The sequence below is a fragment of the Aythya fuligula genome, chromosome 15, assembly GCF_009819795.1.
Source record: "Aythya fuligula isolate bAytFul2 chromosome 15, bAytFul2.pri, whole genome shotgun sequence".
NCBI classification, from domain to species: Eukaryota; Metazoa; Chordata; class Aves; order Anseriformes; family Anatidae; genus Aythya; species Aythya fuligula.
This window is the reverse complement of record NC_045573.1, coordinates 225,600-249,418: the sequence shown is the minus strand read 5'-3', so window position 1 is coordinate 249,418 and position 23,819 is coordinate 225,600. Positions and strand designations below refer to the sequence as shown.

Here is a 23,819-nt window from a genome sequence, read left to right as displayed (position 1 = left end):
TGAAGTCCTAGTTCTTAAATAAATAAACATTCAAGATTCTTTTAATACTTCACAGATCAAAGCTGAAATTGCCCCAAGTGTCCTGTACTACTCCTTCCCACTAGTTTTGACTGCGGGAATATTCCATCTCTTCCTGACCATAGCAGTCTGCAACCTGGTTCTGTAACATGTACTCCCTTCTGTCAAAAGAAAGGACAAAAACCAAGCCAACAGTGCCAGCTGAGAGTTCAGACTCTAGCCTTACATCAGACACAGGCATGGTAGCTGACACAGGTTTTAATAGTTCACAGGCATAGATCAGCTTTCAAGACTGAGCAAAAACATTTACAGTTTTCATTCCCATACATGCACTGAGAGTCCCAACCCAAGAATATGGAGACTTGTGTACACACAACCACCCTCAAGAAAGTTGTCTGGGCATAACTGTGTAGGAGAAGAAATCAATGATTGTTTTATTGTAAGCCTTTTAAAACTTCAGAAAAAAAAGTACACTTAACAGTGTACTGTTACTAATGAATACAATATAGTCTGGCTATTCTGCCACAGAATGGAGAAAAAAAATTAATTGAAAGTAATTTTTATTAACATTGTCTAATGCTAAGAATGAAGTTCTTTTCTGCTATCTCTTTTTGATGATGACTGGGACTCTATCCGACTCATGTCTGTAAAGAAAGAAAAAAAGCAAAGTTAATGACAGAGAAAAAAAAAAAGGGATGATACAGTATGACTTACAGATTTTAAAAATGCTTTATATATTTCTGTGCTCCTGTTCAGAAATGCCCAATTTCCCTGGTTAAATGGAGAAATCCTTAAAGAGTTTCCTATCTTCTTAGAAACTCGATATTTCCAAATGTTTTTGTGCTGTTCCTATTCATCCCTCAAAACTTTAATGTTACGATAAATGTATTCACAGGATCTGCTAGTGACCATAAGATAGAATTTTTGCAGGTTCAGTGTTGCACAAGGATGGTTAATTCTCAAATATACAACTGAAGCCAGAAACAACTGATAATCAACTACAATTGTAAATAATACTGGCAGTGCCATTGAATACCACAATTCATTCTTAAGTATTATTACACTTTTTTTTTTTTTTTTAAAATATATTGCTTGGTACCTGGAATCTCATGAGGCCAGAAATCGTTACAATGAGGACATCGTGGTTCAGTTTGAGCTTTGAAGTACTTTGCAACACAAGGTAAATGCATTGCAATTCCACAGGTTTCACATACTTGGCTCTGAAATCAGAAGTGTTACTAGAAAACCTTTCTAATCTATCCTTCAGTTCAACATAAAGTTGTCCCAATACACATAGGCAATGCTTTATTCCTGAGAATGGTTCATACATTACAGTTAGAAGACATCGGAAATCAAGGCTGGTAAAGGATAAAGAGTTTTTCTCCTAGAAACTAAGAAATGCTGTTTTCCTATATGGATATAACTTAGCTTGCAAGCCCAACAACAAGCTGCAATAAAGGAGAGCAATTAGGATGGAAAAAGTAGTATTATGGAAGCATGTTAGCTGGAAGATAAGATTCAGTGGTAAGGAGCAAGAAAATTTGGTAGTTTTGGAATAGGAGTTCAGGTTTTAACTTCTCACGCAAAACCAAACTGGAAACTTGCTATGTATCAACACATAGTCCTTTAGTAGTGCTATATATAAATACATGTTCACTCTGAGCCTAAATCCCCAAACCAAAGATGAATGGTTGTCATACAGAAGATTACCATTTGTAAGGTCCAAAGATAAGACAGCTAGCACTTAACTGTTATGCCTGTTTAAGGATAAGGGTTCATCTCAAGCCTGCTGGCTTTGGAAAGTAAGACAGGACAATAGTGTTGTTGGTTGGGTGAGTTCCCATCCTCCAAGTTTATACATTTTTTTCCAAAGACAAGATAAAAATATCTACATTGAAACATATATACATGTGCAATGTTTCCAGATTACAACACCAGTATTTTCAGGGTCTGTCTAATACTTGAGAAAGTATCACAAACTTTTGCTGTGACACAAGCCCATCAAGAGATGCCTGCTGTGGTAATCAAACTGTTACCTGGATGGCAAGGCTATGACAAATGTTACACTTTCTTGCTGTATCTTGGTAGATGCTGAGGATGTATTGTTCCATCTCCATTATGCAGCGAGTATGCAGAGTATATTCCCCATTTCTCTAAGGAAACAAATGATGAAGTTAGCACTATCTTTTAGTTCCTTTTTCCTTTTCAGATCTTCCTCACCACCTGCGAGGAAGCATTTGATAGCCAAGTTTTTTCTGCCATCATGAAACAAACATTCTTACATTGATAAAATGCAAAGCTGAAACACTTTTGATGAGGCAGAATTAATTTAAGAGAATTGTAAGAAAAAATCTCACACCTTTAACATAGTCCCTGAAAGGTACAGAGGAGCATACATGTTCTTCTTAAAGGCATATGGTTTGGGAAACTTTCATTTGAACATTAGCAGAACTTGTACTGTTTTTCTACACATCTAGACATTTACTACTTGAGGTGTCTGAAAATCTCTCTAACATAAGAAAACGTGGCAGCAATTCGGAGATCTATGATGTGATAAATCCAGGAGAAAAGGGATTGAGGTCTTACTTTTCATGGCAAGCAATTGTCGTGTCCACATGGTAAAACTAATCTCAATTTCTCCAATTTTTCCAAAAATGCGTTTCTGATACAGGAGATTTCAATGTGCTTGGCCTCACTGCTTTTCAAAGAATTCTAAATGTAACTGACAGTTCTGATCAACCTAAAAAGTTTTTCCCCAGCTTCTGTTTCAAATTTTAAGTATATCATGCTGCTGTGTAAAAAGGATGCCTTTTATGTTCTAAGGCAGGGCTGAGCACAGATACCTGCACTAGCTCAGGTACAAGAAACTGAAACCTCGTTGTCCCGTGTAGACCTACCGGAGGACTTTTTGCTTGTAAATGTACAAGCTTTTCTGCAAAAATCATTGACTAGAGTACCAATAAGCACAGGCTTAACAAAGCCATTTTTGCTATCATTTAACAAACAGCTACAGTTTCAGCCATCAATCCATGAGAAAATAACAGCTGGACCTATTAAAATACAAACGCTTTAAAAGAGAAAGCAGTTACCTCAGAGAGCCACTTATCCTCCACAAAAATTTTCAGCACTTGTTCTGCTTCCTTCTTCTTCATTTTCTTTGTCTTAAGTTGGTCAGCTAAGTTTAAAATATCTGTAGAACAGGCAAAGCCATTTTCTGATAAAATGATTAGGTCCATCTGTCAAAAGAAACATTTTCAATCATTAAAAAAACATGCAATTAGATAGACACACCTTATAATAACATGCAGCTTTTTCAGCACCCATACAAACCATCCATATGTATGGGTGCTGATAAATACTGCAGTATATGGCTGGAATGAGAACTGCAGAACGAGGGCCAAAGGCTAAAGCCATCATTGTTACCTTGACAATTTTAATCTTTGCCAAGAAAGCATTTCCACAGTAGAACTGTTCAGTGCTGCCTAAATGAAGCCGCAACCCTTCAGCATTCTCAGAAGTGACAGATCTGTTTCTTCTTATATGACCTCTGCCAATGTTCTTTTGAAGAAAAGTCTTTCACTACTAAAGTAAGATGGTGCGCTCTGGATTCATTTAACACTGCTGAACCTATCTGGCACACAGAGGTTATAGCAGTATTATCAAATTTCAGAGATTCTCTCATTGGGAATATTCCTGCTACACGTTATCACAGAGCAGAATGCAGAGATTATATGCTAGTAGTAACATGCACCATGACAACACCATCTCTGCGTTGCCGACATGGCTGTATAGGTTCTACCCCAATAAAGAGGGTGGGAAGACTCTACATACTACCAGTTTAGATGACACTTCAGCAGCTGTCACAGAACAATCAATACACCTCTTTCTAGTTTGTACAAAACAGTGTTAGAGTGCAAAATCAAGGAAAGTCTAATGGCTGGAGAAATTATGTCTTCCAAGTGCTAGAAAATTCACTAAAACATGCAAGATACAAAGCTATGATCACAACTCATTAATGTTTGTTGATATGAAACTAGACATTGCATGTTCTGGCATCTCAGCCCAGTAGATCTATTTGGAACTTTAGAAATTTCTCAAATGTATGTTTTCTTATTTGACGATCAGCATTCTGAGTAGTTTAATAAACAGAATAAATTGGCAACAGCAGTAATGACACAATCATTTCCATTCAAACCAGCAAAGGAATAATGTTTTTGTAATAACATTAAAATGTACAGTGTATTACTAAACTACTGAAGACAGTGAAAAATTCAGCAATCACAACTGAAACATCTAGGAGAAAGTTGCTGAGGAAGGATGTTTGTCTAACTAAAAGAAGATATACCAAGTCATAACTCCAAGGAGCACTCCCCCATTCACAACTACATTTTATCAGTAAGTGATTTTCATTCAACAGGCAATCATTACTTGCATATATTCCCATCTCTCACACCACACGTCCTATTTGATTTGAGATAAAATTAATTATTAAAGTTGTGCAGGATGGAAACTAATTCTTGAAAGACATCTCAAATTTTCATTCATTTTAACAGAGTACCTTCCCAGATAATGTGATTTACTAACAAGTAACTGACATACTTACAGTTTTTCTAAACAATTCTAATTCATTTTCTGCATAGTCAGATGCCATTTTAGTAATTTCAGTTTCTGCCAGATTCACCTACAAAAAAAAATACACTGAATTCAAAGCGCCCATGTGTTCCTACACCATAAATTGTAAAAAATCTCCCAGGGTAAAGAATACATCATCTTGAAATTAAATGAATGTCATTTCTTAAGTGAAATAAATGTCATTTCTTTAAGTGGCACAAAGATGGTACCCGACTCCTTTCTTTAAAACCCCTGACCTTTCCAGCCACACGTTCTCCAAAGCTGCCTCTGCCTAGTCCAAATTCTTAAACAATCCTACTTCCCACCCTCCATAGCCTGGAACAAAGGGAGGTAGACAAGTGCAAAGAATTTAAGGCCAAATTTTAAGCTTGTATTAAGCTAACAGAAAAAAATGACGAATTCTGACAGAAGACGCAAAGGAATACAGTAGAACTATATTCCACCAGCGTAATTGTGCTGCTGGACAGTAGCAGTAAATACTTTGTGATACACACTTGTTTCATTATGAAGAACAATAACTGATACTTAATATTCCTATTGTACACCCTACTGCTATTTATTACTAGCTCAACTTAATTCGCAAAATGACACACAAAGGTTAAAAGCAGAATCTAGTATTAGAAGACCTCTATGGTCTTTTGAAATCACTATATAACCTTCCTTCTTTGGCATTTGCATTACAGAGCATCCAGTGAAATTTTTTAGCCTATTCTTTAGCACTCCTTTATACTATTTTTTTTTAATTTTGAGAAAAAAAACCACACTCATATTGGAGAGCTCCCCATGTTTTCTAGTTTAAAAATTCCTCTCAAGAAAAAGTCTCCTGTGAAAAAGAAATCTTACTTCAGCACTTAAGTAATGTTTATGCTAAATAAATCAGACACTGCTATGGTCCTTTCTGCCATGTTCTGTTCCCACACACCTACACTCTTGGCAGTTTATCTTCACACTTCCACATTCTACAAGTAGCTTCTACAGCAGCTGTCAGCATAACAGTGGAATAGCCCCACAAAAACAAAACAAGACACTGCTAAGATTAAGTCTCAACATGCTGGCAGATGCAGCCTTCAGTTCTAACTAACTGATTTTTCTAAATAGCACTTGTATTATATACTGTAAGGATCTTAAGTAATTCAGTCTTCTTAACATCCAAAGATGGCACTTAGATTCAGTTAGGTTTTTTGCCCAGTTTACAATCAGAAGGCATGCATACTTTTTATTGGCACATTATTCAAAAGTTAATTTTAAAGCAGACACAGGAGACTGTACTGTTCCATGGGGTTCTGTGTATGCCCTCGTTATGAGAAGCCAAAAACACAAGATGGCAGCACATCACATACTTACTAAGGCATAATGGGCTCTCCCATCACCTTCAGACATTCCTTTCCGGATCTGCATAAACAAAGGCTGCAGCCGGATATTAATTGTAGTGATAAAATCATCCAGTTTATCATGTGCATAGTAGACTGAAAATAAGTAAGAAAAAAAACACAGAGAAAAAAAAACACATCAGGCAGACCTTTTTATGTGTTACCTACTGAAACATTTTTCTTACGTGTAATTAATTGCTAAGTTATTGAGGCAGAATTCAAACATCTCTAGCATTTATGATAAATTCTTTTACAGAAGTACGGTGGCTTGGTTCTCACAAACACAGGAGTATACCTTCAAAGGCCAACCATGTTATCCTACTGTTCCATTTTTTCAGTTGAAAATTTGAACAAGTGTTGAAATAAATTCTTTTGGCTTCAGAGTTTGAATACCTATGGACTCTGACTCATTTTAACTAAGGAAAATACATAAATTGTGCCATCACCCAGAAAGGACTCCACTTCTGGCAACAAGGCAAGATGGAGTTCACAACAGGTTGTGCACATCAGTCTCTACAGTCTCCTAACAGAGAAGAATCGATAGCACTTGTGCTGCTGAAATTATTGTCGCTTAGACATCTTGAAATGACCAAAAGCCCCAAGTAACATTTCAGAAGACTTTTAAAATAAAAGTCTCAAATACTAGAGAGCTAGCAAATAACTTCAGAGCATATCAGATCTCAAAATGTGTAATGGAAACTACATTTGCTGGAGTTTTCTGCCTTTTAATAGTAATTGGTTAAAACCACTACTTTGAACTGCATTTTGATCTTTCCTTTTAAATGGCTCTTTTTAATGGCTCTTTTTCCTTTTAAATGGCTCTTCTTACATTCTTTGTCCTTTTCAATTTTGTTCATAAACAATGATGAAAATACAGGAATTTTATTATTTTAATTATTTTCTGGGAAAATGTGATTGAGATATCTAAAACCAACTAATCAATTAGTGCTAAAAACATCACTCATTTCAGCTTTATTTCAGTTTGTGCCCACCACATTCTCAAAATTAGAGGTGAAACAGATCTCTGATCTGTGAGCAGATATCTGAAAAAAAGCATGAGCTGATTACACATTTCTGTACCATTGAAGTCTCAACATGAATTTCAAACAAATTAGACAGTACACAACAAAACTTTTGTTCCACATGCCATAAAATTGAGCTTGTTATTGCATGTATTAGAATTAACCAGTTTACAAAATAATTAGTCATGTGACAGATTTACTTGAGATGGATTAACAGCATACACTTCATATTATATTCCAAAGCAAATCTTTCCAAACAAGTATGAAGGAGAACATTCTGGAAACTTCACAGCTATGAATGTCAAAATATATTTAAAAATATGTATTTACACAGTCTAAAAAAAAAAAAACTTTGATAAAATAAAAAGCGTTCTTACACTTTTCATCAGAAGTGTGTATAAGTCTGATGGGATTAAAACTTAGTTTGCATAGTGCTGTGTTGTTGGGTTTTGTTTTGTTCTTTTAACTTTAGGAAAGAAAGAGAATATGTTGTTGAAGATTTTGTTGGTTTTGTTTTCTAACTTTTTTTAGGTGGTGTATGGTATTCAGAAATCTAAATATTTGTACATCACAAATGAAGAAAAAAAAATCTCCATCTCTCCACTTTTTCTCCAGAGACACACCTTTATGGATTTCACAGCAGCACCTGTGTAACTTCCTAGCCTCTGATCCTTCCATTATCCCATGTGACATCAGGACCTGCAAGAACCGTCGATGAGCATCAGACATCTGAGCTGCCATAGCAGCATTCCACCAGGCTTCGTATGCTGCAAGACACAGACACTGAAATTAATGCATATATTTCCACAAATTACAAATAATACACCCCAAGCATAAATAAGGTTTCAGTTCAACTCTCTACCATTGTATCAGGGCAAAGAAGCTGATGGCTCAGCTTGTTCTTCACACACAGTGCCTAACTACAACAGCCTATGAGAACGCTGCCAAAGCCCAATGAATTCTGCCTAACACTTTGAGCTACCAAATAAAACGACGCAGGCACTGCGCTGTCATCCCCAGGCCAACTCGGCAGCGTTACGCGCTACAGTCGGCAGCGCATCTTGCACAGCTTTGTATCGGATGCGTTTGCTCGCTACTCATCCAAGCACCTTGTCTAGTTAGAGCGCAACCTGCTTACGACAGGAAACCCTCCTCTGCACGTGCCGAAAAACGCCAGAAGTAAAATAACCTCGGGAAATTCCTCGCCCGCGCAGCCAAAGAAAGACAAAAGCTTCCAGAAACCGCCAATCCCGAAGAGCAAATAACCGCCCAGCCCGGGACACGCCGCTCCGGGCCGGGACTCGGGTCCCCCGCGTCGCCCCCGGGGGCGGCTCTGGGCTCTCCAACGGCCGCCCGAAGGCGCCGCCGCCTCCGCCTGCCACCGACCCGCTCGGCGGCGGCCGCCCCGGGCTGTGCGCGAGCGGGCGGAGGCGCGCGCCGTCGCGTGGTGACGCGTGCTGACGTATGGTGACGCGTGGTGACGCGTGGCGGGGGCGCGCTTCCCGCGGCTCCGGCGGAGGAGGGGCGGGGCGGCAGGGGGAGGGTGGGGCGGGGCTTCGCCGCCCGGCGCCGTGGGGCGCGGCTGCGCCCCCGCCCTCCCGAAGTCCCCGGCCGCGCCGCTCGGTGTCGCGGCCGCCTGGAGGCCGGCCCGGCCCGGCCCGGCTCTGCCTGCTCGCGGGGCTGCCGCGTGTGCTCGCCGCCCGCGCCCGGCGGGGGCAGTGGGAGGCTGCGGAGGCGAGCGCAGCCAGCGGGACGGGACGGGACGCGACGCGGCCGCAGGGGAGGGCTCCGGGCCGGCAGAGTGACAGCCGGGCGCGGGGGGCGCCGCGCCGCCCCGGCCGTGCGCCGGACCAGGCAAGTACAGCGGCGGGCCCGGCCGCGGCGGGAGCTGGCCGCCTGCGGTTCGCCTCGAGCGGCCGCTCGGTCCCTGCTGCCGGGCCGGCCGGTGCCGAGCGGCCGCCGAGCTGCGAGGGGCGCGGCAGGAAGCAGCGGGCGCGCCGCCGCCGGACGAGCCCTGGGCCCGCGGGCCTCGCGGGAGCCTCGCGGGAGCCGGCCGGGCCCGCGGGGTGCGGCCCGGGGCGGGGGGGTGGGAGGGAATCGGCCGCTTCCTCCCTGGGCCCGGCCGGAAAGCCGCTACGGTTCGTGTGTCGTTAAAACCGGCATTGGCAGGAATACTTCTTACTGAGACTGCTTAATTCAAACACTTCTGAAGCAACTGATTTTCAGGATAAAACCGGTAAAATTCCTAGAAGACTCCTTTCTGCTGGAAGACCTGCTACAGGAGGCCCAAGGGCTCTTACTGTAGCAGAAACCTCAGTAGCCGGGACACGTTTACTTCGATCTGAGAATCTGTCCCAGTAAGCTTGCTCTGAGCCGATGGTGAGCTGCTCCTGAATCTCAGGTTTCATTCTTTAAAATCTATTCCCAGCACATACGGATTCTCAGAGAGAACTTAATAGCAATTCACGATGAAGACTCGGAACCAGAGTCAGAGATGTAGGACTGGGAGCGAGCAATTCTCATTAGGCGCTTTTGTCTCTGGTGTTTTTGTCAAGGTGTCCGTTCTCAGTGATCCCTGTAGTTTCTGTCTGTTATAAATGGGAAAACATCTGAAGTTGCTTGCAAACTATGATTTGTAGCTCATCAAGTCATGAGAAAGTACTGCATTCGTTACAGGCTGAAATGACGTGTTGTTGTGCCCTTTGCTGTCTTTTGTCATCTCGAGCTCTCTAAAGAGAGCCTAGTCTAACTGTTCATCTACACCTCCTCCTCAATGCAGCATACTGGACTCCAACTTCCAAGTTCTTTTGAAAATCCACTTTGAGGCACCTACTCTTTTTCAATACACATGTTCTTTATGTGGTTGCCTCTAACAGTCTTACTGAGTGTCAAAGAGTAGGTATTGTGAGTTATGTTCCTGCAGGTCTTACATTTTGTATCATCACTCGGAGAAAGAAATAATTAAAAGCAGCAGTAATGAGAAATGATTCCCCAACTTCTTTTCAAATTTCGATACAAAATCAGTTGATGAACTTCTGCTTTGCTTTTGCTTTGTTTTTTAATGCTTATCTCATTTTAGTTTGCAGTTGTAGCCAATGCTTTAAATCAGAAAGAACAAGTTGAGCTGGACTTCAATTTAATTTTTAAAAAGTCCAGTTTTAAAACAGGGAGTTGTCCTTTACCTCTATAATAGCAGCAAAGGTGAATTAAGCAGTCTGAGGTAGAAATGACTATCATCTATGTTCTGGGCATGAGTTACACTTTGAACATAACTGTTTTGCAAATTATGCCTGTAGATGAAGTAGGACCCTAATTTATTTAGAAGTCCATTACAGGTGTTACAATTTTTCTTGATACTAAATGGAATCTTTTCAATCACATTATTTCTTCCCGATAGACAGGAATGAGCAACGATCTGAGCATGTAACTTGGGCCAATAAACAGGGCTGCTTCCAGCCCTGATAAAGATTTCTTTCATAGTTTTTAGGAAAGTCACTTCTGTCATTTACACTTTATTTCCTCGTACATATTGAGATTGCTAGGTTTGCTGTGAACTTAGTATTCTCTGTGTGTTGTATATTCCTCATTAATGTTTATCATCAGATATAAAGAAAAACTTAAGAGCCAGCAGACATGAAAGCTGTTGTCATTTTTTTCATCTTCTCTTATGTTTAGATTATAGTCCACAACTCTTGTCTTTTTAAAACAAACAAATAAAAGGTTTGTTGTTTCATTAGAACTATGGATTAACTCAATTTTTTTATCAGCACATGCAGAACATTTTTCCTATGAGGGAGATATTTTTTTCTCTGTCATCCGCTGATTCACATGCGCTTATGCGATACAGGATTCTTTGCCAAAGTTTTATGAGTTTCTTGGAACTCCAGTCATGGGACACTATTACCTAACAATGGACCGAAAAGCAAATACTTCCTCTCTTGTGAACACCAGGAAAAAAAAGGGGAAAGAGTGTTGTGTGCTGGAGCGGTTTGCCCTTTTTCTCTGAGCAGCAGAAAAAGCATTTATGTTCTACTGTGCTCAGCCATGTTTTGTCTATTTCCAAATGTGTACAGCTTAGCTCTTGAGTGTTCATGAGAAATGCATTTTTAAAGTATGTCCTGTATTTCTCGATAAGTAGTAACTACTGCAGATAAGATCACAAAGAAGTTTCCATTCTGGTCTTTGATTTTCACTCAGAGTTCGCATCCCTTTACCTCTGAGATTGACATCTTCCATGTTTAATCTTTGGAAGCTTATTTTAAAGTATGGCTAATCATGCATGTGAGAATGGAAATAGTGTCAGGGGACATGCCTTTTTCTGATGAGCACTGCGAGTTGGGATATGAGTTAATTATCTTGGAGCTGAATCTGACATGCTGAAGTCATGATTTACTATACTAGAAGCGGTAGTGTTGTTAAGAACGTTGAAGAAATTAAGATTCTTTTGCTACAGTTCTCATCAGTTTTATTAATAAATAAATCTATATAAATCAAAGGTCTGTTGTTCTTTCTGTAGAAAAAAAAAAAGTGATATTTCTGTCCCTTACTCAGCTGGAAGGTCGAGCTCTTGCCTATCTTGTGTTCATTCTAATTGGCAACAAATATGCAGTAGCTGAGCTTGAGAATCTTGCTAGTTGCGAGAATCTTGCTTCTTGCTTTGAGACGAGTTGTTTGAGGGAATATGGCTTTGGTAGCATGCCTTTGAGGCTACACAATCTTATGTATACAGTGCTCATACGCATACTTCCACAAGGTTATTAAACTTTTCCAAAGCTAATTACTTAACAAGGTTATACCACAGCAGAGTTTCTGATCTGTTGCCAATTCCTTGTGTCTTGTGTGCTGGTGAAACTCAAATCTGTTATAAGTGTCAAGGGCTGTCCTACTACTGTAGCTGAATTAAAGCTCAACTTCACTATGCTCCAAGAATTCTAATATATAAAAGCTGCATAACTTTCCTTCTCTGAAGTTGTGCTCATGGTCTTATATAATGATATATGTTTTACAGCTTCTAATTATTCACTGTTTTAACGAATCTGCATTCTGTTGAAGCAAAACTTAGAGTTCTTTGCTCAGAACTTTTTCTCTAACTAACTACGGTACTGGAGATAGGACTTGAGGAAATTGTATTACAATTAATAGATCAGACACACCTTGCTCTTCAATTCTTCCAGTTATCTGAGAGGAATCACAGGGCTCCAGAGGCATGCTGATACTTTGGTCTAGGGCTTACTCTTTAAATATGTTGCATACTAGAAATGTTCCTTTTCTAGTAGCTGAAATAAGTAGGCCCACTGCTGAAGTCAATCTAGTATCCTCTGTAATTAAAATTTTACAAAGAAGTCATCTAGCTCATTTGTGTTGTTCTTACTCTGCTACACATCTTGTTGAACAGCCTTTAAAGGGATTGGGCACTCCAGGAGATCTGAATCCTAACATCTAGCAGGACAAACTGCATCCTTACACTACTTGGGACACTGATGTGAGCTTTTAATAATGTCTTTTGTTGGCAGAATTTCAGCACGGCGTGACCTTCTGAGCCTGGCTAGTGTCAATGATGGCAAGACTTCTACGTGCTGTACTGCATACCCTGTGGATCCTTTTGTTTTCGTATGCAACAAGTGAAGGTATATTTATTAATGTTTTAAGTTACTTTATTAAAGTTTTTTCCAACATCTTTTTCTCATGACTAGGAATAACTAGCAGGCAACACTATTGCGATTAATTAACTAATACAAAATACGTCTTAGATCTCTTCATTTATTGGCCTTTTCCATGTGGGCAAGAAGAAAAAAAGAATTTGCAAGAAGGAGAAACCGAGGTTTTAAAAGACACCTCTGTACTTGCACATTGTCTAATCTATACTGGGCACCATGCTGCAAATAGGATGCTCAACAATAAACCAGTAACATCTCTGTAGAAATCTCATAAGAGTAGAAAACGTTAGTCTCAAATTTGTTCATTTTTATAGCTGCCACTGTGTGCCATGTGGACTAACCAGTAATAGACCTGCAGGAAGCTATGCTCATGAACAAGAACAGGAGCCTGTAGATCTACTGTCAAAAGGCATCTGCCAGTATGTGTTCTCCAAAGTGTGCAAAAATGCTGAATCAGAAAACTGAGTTGGCTAGATTTGAATGGATTTGGAAGGCATTTGCTTTCAGACAGTATGTATACTGATTTCTGCCTGTACACGGGGCCAGATGACTTCCGTCTGATCTTCCGTCACTACGCCTTTCATTTGGTCTGGCAAGATGTTTAGCTGCATCATGTTTTAGTGCTGCTTCTTAGATGATGGTTATATGATACAGTTCAACTCGAAGGATCTGAACGTGCATTTTGCTGGTATCTTTTAAAGATATTTCATTATAAAAAGAAGTTAGAAATATAAAATCATATTTTCTGACAATGCATCTTCATTCTCTGAAAAATGCATCTTACATCTAGCTTTTAAGTTATTCCACAGTAGTCTATGGGGGGAAGGTTACGGTTTGGTTTTGGTTGGCTGTTCTTAAAAACCAAAATAGTAAAATAATAATAATAATAATAATAGACCGTCCAAAAAAAAAAAAAAAAAAGATTTCTTAGCCATATGGCCCTAGTATACTGCAGGGAATCTTGTAATTTTGATTAATAAGAAGAGTAAAGGTTTGCAGGAGCATAATTTCTATGTCATCTGATTTAGGTAATCCCAGTTTTTCTGTAAATTATCAAGGTTTAATTTTACATCTTTTTTTCCACTAGGTAACTACATGTTTCAAGTTTCTTTATTATGTTACTCTAGTTGAGGATTAAAAAAGAAATCCAGCATTTCAATTCCCTTTTCTAACTACATGAACTGAAAACAAATTCTTTACTGTATGGGGTTTCAAAACAAAATTCTCGAATGTATGAGGTTTAAAAAAAAAAACTAATGTATTGTATCAGGGTTGAAAAAAGGGAAAAGATCACAGGAAAAGAATACAGAAAATAAGTCAGAGTCCTAGAAAGACATGAGGATGCTGAAAGGCAAGATAAAATTGCTAGCTTAACAGCAGGAACAGCTTCATTTAATTCCAGTACTCTTGAAATCGTAAGATGATTAATACATTGGAAATTAATGAAATTCATCTTTTAAAAGCCCATCATGAAGTGAACAATAAAAATAAAAAGGACAGCAACATATAAACAACAGTAACAAGGTAAACAGGTAATGGTTCTATTAAAATAAATGAGCACTGTGTCTCTCATGATATTATAGAAGTTTAATCTTTAACTTGTTGATGTTCTGATGATTTGGGGTTGTTTGGTTTTTGTTTCGTTTTTGAAGAACCATGGACCATTCAGAACAAAAGGGAACTAAACGTGGTGCTGCCATCCAGAAAGGATATGAGTGATAGTTCTTATCTACAAGATAATTATCTAGCCGTAGTAACTAAAGAAAAACATTTTCTAAATATTTGAATGATGATGAAACCATGAGCTGCAGTCAGTTCTAGGTTTGCAACCAGTCAGTATAGTAGGCAATTTAGGTTATGATTTTCACCAAACTTTAGAATGGTTCCTTGGTGTTGCCATACATCCTCATTTTCATAAGTGAGCTTCACTAAGATTATTGAGCTTACTCCAGTGATCCAGGACTGCTTGTTAATGAAGTTTTATGGGAGGCCTTCTAGGAAGGCAAATGAAAGTGATATATGGGTTTGAATGAGGATAAAAAGCCACCCATTAGCAGTACTAAACAATTAAGTGTTTGAGTCAAGTTTTTACTGAAGTACTGCGTGGTCTGGTGGTAGATACAGTGGTATGTAATGTATCACTATACCCACTAATAGAGAGTTGGCCATCATGTATGTTGCATTTGCAGATACTGTACTAAATCAGAGTGTGCAGAATTTGCATGAGAAAATTCAGGACAACAGAAAATTAGAAGTGTAAGAATAAGAATGAAATTAGGTATTTATGAGAACAAAAACTTTCAGAGGAATAATCTGGAACAGATTATTCCCACTGGAACCCACTGGGAAGAAGTCATCTTTGAAACTGCAGTGGCTGAAGAACATTACAGGATGTGAATTGTTGTCAACTAATCTTGAATTTGCAATGTAAATGACAAGAATGGAGAGTTGGTGATGTGCCAGGCTGTATAAGCAAAATTATTTACATACCATAGAGAAATGAAATCATGTCTCTATGTGTCCTTTATATAACTGCCACAAGAAAACTTCTAGCAGCATCCCTAAAGAAACTCAGAAAAATAACAGTTGATAGAATTATAAAAATCAACCAAAGCCATTCTGAATTTTTATAGGGAATTTTGATGTACAGCAGGAAAGAAGGAATTAGATCTGCAATGGGGAACTGTTCCAGGGAGACAGAGGGTATGCACTTGGAAAGCTTAAAACAGTTGTGGATAAAGCACAAATTCAGGTGTGTAGGCAGTGGTTTTGGTCTAAATCTGTTAATTATCTGCATTTTTGGCTTTTGAACCTTTTGTGTATAAAAGATAGGCTGATGCTCTTTCATGATAAAAATTTGGTGGTTTAGAGTTTGCATAATTAAAACTTGGCATTCATTAGAACCTCGCTCTCAAAGACGTTGTCTCCAGAAAGGTGGAGATACTTGGTAACATGCATCTCTTTCCATTTTACACAGAACATGAAAAAATTGCTTACTTCCTTTATAGGGGCTTTATGCTTCTGTTTAGAGGGAGAACTAATGTTTATGCTTAGTTCAACTTATTCCTTGGATTTTCTTGCTTCTTATTGTGTGCTACTTCTCCCTACTTACAGCTACAGGACACATACAAGAATTTGGATGCTTTAGTGACTTTGCAAAAGAGCTCGTTTGTGACTGGAAGGTGCCTGCACAGACAAACTGCTCCAAAGAATACCTGCTCTACTACAGGGAGGAAATTTTATCTCCCCAGTGAGTGTTTAATAGGGTTTACCTTCTTTACCGTTGGAACATTAAATACCCTACAGCCGCTATCAGCTTTGATTTCTTTACTCTGCTATGAGTGCCTGCAACTAAATATAGTCAGGACTATCCTCCTTGCAAGGAGGGAAATGTTTTGTTGCAATTAACAGTGTGCTCTGTTCAGTGGGCTAGTCTTTGACAGACCTCTGTGTTCTTGGTACAGAGGGTTGGTCAAGTACTGCTTGTAGGAGTTGTAGGGCTCTCATAAGTTTACTAAACCTTCACTTCATGAGAAACTTTAAATGATTTACCAGGCTGTAGCCTGTGTAAAATGAAGTCTCCCTTGGAACATCAGTGAATATTTCTGTATACAGTGTAACTTGGTATTCATGAACACACCGTTTGCACTGCTCTACAGCCAAGGCAGTATTCTTGTCATCTTCTACAGAGGAACATACATCAGGGCTTTCCTAGTCCTCTCCATAGAGGGGAGCAGTATGATTTCTCCATTGAGACTTCCCAATACCTTGATTTGCACTGCAATAAAACTGTTCCTGTACTAGCAGAGCATCAGTCCACTCCTTTGGAGGTTAAAGCGTAGTGAAGGTTGCTTTTAGTGCTAATTTTTCTGCTCGGGATCAGTTCTTAGCTTTTCATTAGTGCAATACCAATAGGTAGCCAAGAGGTATCTGGGTAGCCAAGAGGTATTTGGTCATCTGGAAGCTGTGTGGAGGGGTAAATTTTTGTTTTGGATTTGTTTGGACAGAGTGCTTCTGGGAACTGAATTTGAGCTTGCTTGTTTCAGATTTGATTGGCTCTACACATTGATAAGCTTGATTCCACATTTTGAAGAAATACTGTGCCACACTGCATAAACAATCATATCATTTTCTGCCTGTTTTTCAGAAACGTGTGTGTCCCTGAGAATGGAAAAGAGAATTTCACATGCACTTGTACAATATATCCCGATTATTTTGTATCAGGCCTCACCTATGTTCTAGCTTTACAGTTCAATGGGACTGATATGTGGAATTACAGTGTTACACCAGCCCTGGTTGGTAAGACATTGTTTATTTTGTCACCAGGATATCTCGTTTCAGGCTTTGCAATCTTAGCTAACTCCTCATTAATGACACCGGAATGGTTTTTCCTTATTAGATGTTAAGTGTCATGCTGGCTTGAATTAAAACTCCATTTGGTGTAGATACCTGATCCTGGACAAGATTCTAAAGGAAACAATATAAGTAATGGGGCAAGCAGAATGATTATTCCTCTCAGCTGCCAGCCATCCACAGTTTGTGGACTTAACAGTGTATTTTGTGCATTTCACTAGTGGCTGTAGAATTCAGGGATGAAGAGGACACTAGACTATCCCTACTCAAATTCTTCCATTCTCTGTCATCCTCTAATTTTTCATGCTAGTTGAATCATGCCCATGAACAGAGCTTTTTCCAGTAATTGTTGGATTACAACAAACCATGGTAAAAGGTGAATGACTGCTCTTTCACGTGACAGAGCATAAATACAGTTTATCTCTGTCAGCACCTGGTTTGTTTAAACCAGTGTGTGTTCATAACACTGTCATCTCAAACACTCAGAAGTCTTCCACGTACCTTGGGTGGGCATTGATCTACAGCAGTGAGCTGGTTCCTTTCCTATCCAATGTCACTGCTGCTCCTCAGCAGAATAAGCAGGAACCTGCATCTAAGACTCAGGTAGCCAGGACAGTCTGGCTGCAAAGTGGTCCTAAGCTCTCTGCCTACCCTACAGCACAGCGTGTTGTTGTGAGGGTACAAGTTGTTATAATTTCTGCAGGTTGAAAGCTGCATCCAGTGCACCAAAAATAGGACTTGAAGTTTGTTCAGCCAGCTTGAATATTCAATGCCTGTTAACAAAGACCATGCAGTTGCTCTGTCTTGGCTTCTATATCCTTGCACTATAGTGTAGTGAAAAGGTCTAAAATGGAAAGACTGAGATTCTGGTCTCTGGTGAATATCTTTATCTCTGCTTCTTTCTGTCAGTGCTGTCTCATTGCCTTGTTCTCCTTGTGTGTTTTTTTTTTTTGTTCTTTTTTCTTTTTTTTTTTAATATACAGTTAAGCCAAGGGCCCCCAGAAATCTTGCCATTGAGAAAGCTGAAAATGGTAATTTCAATCTGAGCTGGGAGGAGAGCTACACCCCTCAATCTATGCTCTCTGGACAGCCAGTCATCTTTGAAATAAAATATTGGAGCAAACAGCACCCAGGAGAGGTAAGAGAAAGCCAGTCTCTTCATTTTCTATCTCTGGAGCTTCAAGGGTTAAAAAGTCTTTTTTTAAAAGAAGTCTTGAAGGACTTTGAAACCATGTCATGACTAATGGTGTAAGGGTCAGAAAAGGAATGTTCCTGAGCACACTTGCTACTGATCACATTCCCTAAAGGTGGTTCAAACTGAACTTTAAGGGACTGAAATTCTTCTGACTAGTACCCCAAAGTGTCTGGTGATTACATTAGACAGGGAAGAGATTTAAAATACAGTACTTCTGTTACCCAAACTTAATTTTCTTTTTAGACATCAGGAAAACTTATGATGCAATTGGTATCTAACTACTTCCACTAACCCTTCTTCCCATAAAGAAATCAGTGAACTTCCTTACTTTCTTTTCAGGTTTCTATAAAATCAATTAACTACCAGGCAAAAAGCTTTGAAATTACTGCAAGCTCCTTGCAGAGAGGCTATGATTACATTGCAAGTGTACGGTGCAAGTATACAGACTACCCAGCCTACTGGAGTGACTGGAGTGACAGAGTTGAATTTCACTGTGGTAGGTATTGTAGCAAATAGCAGCTTGATAAAAGGATAGTACAGTTTTATAAACCCTGTTGTATATATGCCACTGCCTTTTAATTACCAGAGGAGAGTTACAGAATTATTATCTTCATCCGTTTGAATATATTGTGGATCAATCTGTAAAGGCTTCCAAGGAGACTCAATGCAAAAAAGCGGCTCTTGGGGAAACTGAGGAAGAGAAGACCAAGTTGGATCCTTCAGTCTTGTGGAAAAGAAGGCTGAAAGGGAATGTATTTGTTCTCTTTGCATATTTCATGAAGTAGGCAGCAGGAAAGAAGTCATGTTTAAACTAAAAAGCAATGTTTACACAAGTGGGTATAAATGAACAACAGATACTTAGGAAATTAAGCAATACTTTAACCATTAGAGGGCTGACTTTTAAAAAGAAAAAAAAACAAACAACAAACTGAAGAACAGTGAGGGTAAGAAGCATAGCTGCACTACAGCAGAGATGATAATGCCATTCCAGAAACTATGTGGCAGGTTTGTCTCAGAGAGCTGACAAATGGTTTCACAATTCATGTGGTCTCCCAGTTCCTTAATCACCAACAGTAACTGACTGAAGTACCTGCATTGACCTTTCAGACATGACACATACTATTGCCACTGGTAGCTGCATATGTTCTGTTTATCTGCTATGGGTTAATTTTACATCCTCTAAAGTAGCATTGCTTTAATATGCAAAAGAAGAACACCAGAATTCGTGTTGTCAGTACTTATGTTTATATGCACATATAGACGTAAATATATATTTTTATTTAACAGATTATCAAGTAACATCTGAAGACATTCTGCAGATGGCTGTTCCTATATCTTGCATCCTGATCATGGCAGTAGCTGTAACTTGTTATTTCTGTTTTACCAAGTATGTATCAATGTTCACAGGTTTTATAGACCAGCAGTTTGCACAGATATCAGTATTGCCATTGCTTAGTTGAATGTCTAGTAGTACAGGAATCTAATGACTTACTTTTCCTCAGCACGTTTATCTCAGACTCTATGAGCAAACATAAATCAGTTGTACTGTCATTTTGTGAAAAGAAAATTGAATATTTTCTACTAATCTTACTAGAATGGCTTGTTAGAGTATCCAAAACAGGTTGCATTTATAGGTCTGTCAGTTTCACACTCAGTCTTTGCTGCAGTTCCAGTAATGATGGTTAAATATCACTGGAAAAAAATGAAAAGAAATACTGATAATGTGAAAGTCGGATCCTATCTGTCTCACACAGCATTTTAAACGTAATTAGAAAAACATATGACTGTGGTTGTGCAGAGCAGTCACGCACAGAGCATAAACATCTTTGTACTAGGTTAATGAAAAAGCAGCATTTGGAGATATACGGAACAAGCACTTCCTGTTTCTGCAGTGCAGATGGCTAAGAGGGAGAGAAGAACAGAAGAGAGAAGTGTACACTGATCAAACCAAGATTTAGTTAAAGCAAACAATTTTAATTCTTGCCTTGCAGAGTGAAGAAAGAATGGTGGGATCAAATCCCAAATCCAGCAAAGAGCCATCTGGTCGTAAAAAATGTCAAGGTAACTTACGGGCTTTGCAAAAAATACCTTTTCCTGATCACCAGAAATAGAATACGTAATAAATGCTCTTGGCTGGCTTGTACATGAAATACGAAATACAGTTCTTGTGTTCTAAAACTCATTTCTGTTCTTATTAGCTTTCAGTCTTGTGCTACATCGATGAAATTAAGTTCCCTTTCCATGACATAAAGCAGAGTCATATGGAAAAACAAATGTAAGTAACATTAACCAGAAGGGGGAGGGGGAGGGACACACCTCCACTTTACGGCATGAAATGTTTTCCTATTACATAAACATTAACTGTCCTTTCCTTTTGATTTCCAAAAATAGAATTTGCAAAACCTGTCTGTCTCAAAGTTTGTCAAGCCAAAATTTCAAGGGAAAAGATAACATCAGAAACGCTGAGAAATCTTGCAGTTGCCGTAACAAGACTGGAGAATGGTTTCCAAAAGGCAGTAGTGCAGTTTTAACCCCTGAGACAATTCTCATTGAAGAGTCTATAGAAATCTGTGAATGTTTAACAGACATTGAAGCTGAGAGCCAGGAAGAAACTCATGACCAGATCACTATGTTTGAGTCTTGTGAGACCAGTGTCAGTGCTTTCAGGGAGCACAACGAACACAACGATGCACTAGCTAACATGTTCATTGAGCTCTTGGAAGATGAAAACAACATGAAAGATGATAAAGACCCAGATGTCATCACAAGTGAAAATAAAACCTTTGAGAAACTTGAGTCAAAAAATGAGTCTCAGCGAAGTCCTACAGAAAGCACAGCCCAGAGTCAGCAGACATACGGTATTTTTCATAGAGTTTCCCCTTTCACCAGAGCCTCTCAAGATGAGTACAATTGCAGTATAACCAGCAAGAAGTCAGTAGAATCAGAAGAATCCTTTGAATCTGGCTATCAGAGCTCCAGCACAAATTCTGCTTCTCTGGATGCAAGAGATTCTCCCCATATGCTTCATCAAAGCCTTTTTCCGTGCAGTTCTGAAAGTCAGCGTAACTCATCTGTCCTGATGGAGGAATCTCCAAATAAACTAGCCTTTGTGACCAACAAAGACAGAATAAGCAACCCTGCATACAAGAGCTTTGACACCCTTGTGTCTCCACCTGGGGAGCCAAGTAATTCTGCATACAAGAGCTTTAACACCCTTGTGTCTCTACCTGGGGAGCCAAGTAATTCTGCATACAAGAGCTTTGACACCCTTGTGTCTCCACCTAGGGAGCCAAGTAGCTCTGCATACAAGAGCTTTGACACCCTTGTGTCTCCACCTGGGGAGCCAAGTAGCTCTGCATACAAGAGCTTTGATACTCTTGTGCCCACATTCAGGGAGCCAAGTAGCTCTGCATACAAGAGCTTTGATACCGTAATGTCTCAGTCTATGGCAAACAGTAGCTTGACCATGCATTTTGAAAATGTGTGTTCCTCACTGCCTTTGACCCAACTTTCAGAGACACCAGAGCTTTGCTGCAGAGATCAAGTTTATCGACCCCCTAGCAATCAGTCATGTTATACCAACTGCAGATCTCCCTGCAATGAGCTTGATTTTCAAAACACCTGTTCAGAACATACTGATGCTCCATCTTTCTCCACACGTGCAAATGATGGAGTTTCAGCTTTCCTACCAGAGGAGGAAATACATAAGCAAGTAGCGTATCAAAATGTTCAAAAGACAGCCAACATGCTTTCTTGCCCTGTTGGACCTCAACCGTCTGGTTATCAACCTTTTGATACTGCAGTTAAATGTAATGGTACATACTTTGACAATGACAGTGAAATGATTTCTAAGTCATTGTATGAGCCCTTCATTCATGTGTTGTACAACAACCTGAGAGAAACACCGCCAGATACCATAATCCATGAATCTGACCAGAAGATAGATGACCATGTATGTTTGATTGTACAGGGCAATTGTACAGATTGTGGCATTGTCCCAGGTGTAACCTCTAGTGAGAATATCACACACAGTAGTGTGTGCTCTAACGAGCTGCCAAGTGATAGCAAAGATGAAAATGCCAGCAGAGGTAAACAGCTGTTGCATTTGTTAGAGGTGAACTGTCAAGATTTTAACAACAGAGAAAGAACTCTAAAGGGAACAAGCTTTAATGGCTATAACTGTAATGGTAAAGGAATGCAAGAGGACAGCAGTAACAAGCTAAATACTGTCCTGTGCCCCACACATAACCATTTGAGGAAGTTTGGAAATGAAAGGGAAAAAAAAACAGGTAGGAAGCAGAAGGTGTGGCTCAACAGCTAATTTGTCAGAAGAATCACTAGGCAGCATTGAGCTGAACTTAAAATCTGCAGAGCCACTGGGGCTCTTGGTCTCAGACAAGCTGTCAGCTCCTCTTTGTATGGATAACCACTGCCCTTCTGATTGTCTCACTGTTCACACTGAGGGTTGTAGACTGGCACCTGCAGTTAAAAAAAGACCAGCAGAATTATTGAGGGAAAACATCCGGAAGAATGAGAAAAGAATTAAACTTTTACATGCTCTTGCCCAAGAGGACAACTGTTACATGAAGGTAGCCTAGTCATATTTGCCAAGAGAACCACACCAGCCTTTGGAAATAAACTGTGTGGCAAATTGAAATGGTGCTTATTTGACCAATTTTGCCTAAAGTGAGGGCTACTACAGTACAAATGTGGATTGACTGGGTTGTAACACATACTTGCTGCAAAGGTGGCAGCTGGTATGTGAGGTGGGCCATTGGGGGACAGCAGGGGCTAGCACCTAATGTAGCTACAGCTCTGTCAGGAAAGCACAGAGCTGAAGTTTATCTGGCTATGATCATTCCTTAAAAGTGAGCAGGAGCTGCATAAACTATGAGTTCTTATTTGGCGCAGCTCCTGGGGTTGGTTACTGCTATGGGTCTGTATGTTGTTTGGGAAGCACAAAAGATGATATGGAAGTTGCTGACCTGGAAGTGGGAAGTACGTGCAAGTCAAAGGGGAAGTGACTGCCTTGCATTGGTGGAATTGCATACCTTCCGTTATTTGTTTATTGGAGGGGGTGCAGGGGGTGTTTCTGTGTTCCTGGCACCAGCATGTGGTATATGTTTTTATACTTCTTTAATCAAGATCTGAAATAAAGATTACTGTCATTTGGGCTTAAGAAATTGTTATTGATGATCAGCCTCTTACTTTAGAAGTAAGCAGTTGTTTCATACTTACACAGCTGTAAATGGAATGAGGCATCTCTAACCTGTTTTCCCAGAAAGTTTATCCAGTTTACAATCAGACTCCCTAAGTTCGTGGAGTGTTTTTTCAGCTTCTTGGTTTTGTCCAGTCAGAATGGAACTTATGCTTGCAGCTATAAAATAGCATATACTTCTTCTTAGATAATAGTTCCAGAAGTTTTGCTCATGACTGAACTTTTCTAGGGCGTTATCATGTAGTTTGGTATTGTAAATTCTTCACTAGTATGTTGGCAGTGGCACAAAACAGTTAAGTAATTTTATGTGTATAAACATACATACATATGTTCTCGTTATTTAGAAACCCCTAT

General features: G+C 39.6%; 2 protein-coding genes across 4 annotated transcripts; one reads left to right on the top strand and one right to left on the bottom strand.

Moving 5' to 3' along the window:
* Positions 1-258: 258 nt before the first annotated feature.
* Positions 259-8,469, bottom strand: NSMCE1 (NSE1 homolog, SMC5-SMC6 complex component). Its single transcript, XM_032197454.1, has 8 exons — positions 8,232-8,469; positions 7,666-7,809; positions 5,995-6,116; positions 4,622-4,699; positions 3,108-3,254; positions 2,055-2,171; positions 1,118-1,238; positions 259-662 (listed from the first exon to the last, which is right to left on the bottom strand). Exons 2-8 carry the CDS (start codon positions 7,781-7,783, stop codon positions 598-600), a joined length of 768 nt encoding a protein of 255 aa, XP_032053345.1. The 5' UTR covers positions 7,784-7,809; positions 8,232-8,469; the 3' UTR covers positions 259-597.
* A 286-nt stretch (positions 8,470-8,755) lies between these two features.
* IL4R (interleukin 4 receptor) lies at positions 8,756-23,430 on the top strand. 3 transcript variants are annotated; one of them, XM_032197547.1, is made up of 11 exons: positions 8,756-8,896; positions 12,556-12,669; positions 15,814-15,949; positions 16,847-16,998; positions 18,036-18,190; positions 18,587-18,743; positions 19,535-19,634; positions 20,239-20,308; positions 20,446-20,522; positions 20,639-21,432; positions 21,487-23,430. In XM_032197547.1, the coding sequence occupies exons 2-11, from the start codon at positions 12,597-12,599 to the stop codon at positions 22,566-22,568; spliced, it is 2,796 nt and encodes a 931-aa protein (XP_032053438.1). In that variant the 5' UTR covers positions 8,756-8,896; positions 12,556-12,596; the 3' UTR covers positions 22,569-23,430. The 3 variants fall into 3 exon arrangements, with proteins under 3 accessions (XP_032053438.1, XP_032053437.1, XP_032053439.1); XM_032197546.1 differs by having other exon boundaries at positions 20,639-23,430; XM_032197548.1 differs by lacking the exons at positions 8,756-8,896; positions 16,847-16,998 and having other exon boundaries at positions 12,593-12,669; positions 20,639-23,430.
* Positions 23,431-23,819: the final 389 nt, after the last annotated feature.

What these genes read in the sequence shown, in the direction of transcription:
- IL4R (XM_032197546.1), top strand. Translation starts at nt 12,597, where the DNA reads ATGATGGCAAGACTTCTACGTGCTGTACTGCATACCCTGTGGATCCTT. An exon ending in CAGAGTTGAATTTCACTGTG is followed by an intron (nt 18,744 to 19,534) that starts GTAGGTATTGTA and finishes TTTATTTAACAG; the next exon opens with ATTATCAAGTAACATCTGAA. An exon ending in TGTTATTTCTGTTTTACCAA is followed by an intron (nt 19,635 to 20,238) that starts GTATGTATCAAT and finishes CTTGCCTTGCAG; the next exon opens with AGTGAAGAAAGAATGGTGGG.
- NSMCE1 (XM_032197454.1), bottom strand. Translation starts at nt 7,783, where the DNA reads ATGGCAGCTCAGATGTCTGATGCTCATCGACGGTTCTTGCAGGTCCTG. An exon ending in GGAGAGCCCATTATGCCTTA is followed by an intron (nt 4,700 to 5,994) that starts GTAAGTATGTGA and finishes TTTTTTTTGTAG; the next exon opens with GTGAATCTGGCAGAAACTGA. An exon ending in CTGGCCTCATGAGATTCCAG is followed by an intron (nt 663 to 1,117) that starts GTACCAAGCAAT and finishes CTTTCTTTACAG; the next exon opens with ACATGAGTCGGATAGAGTCC.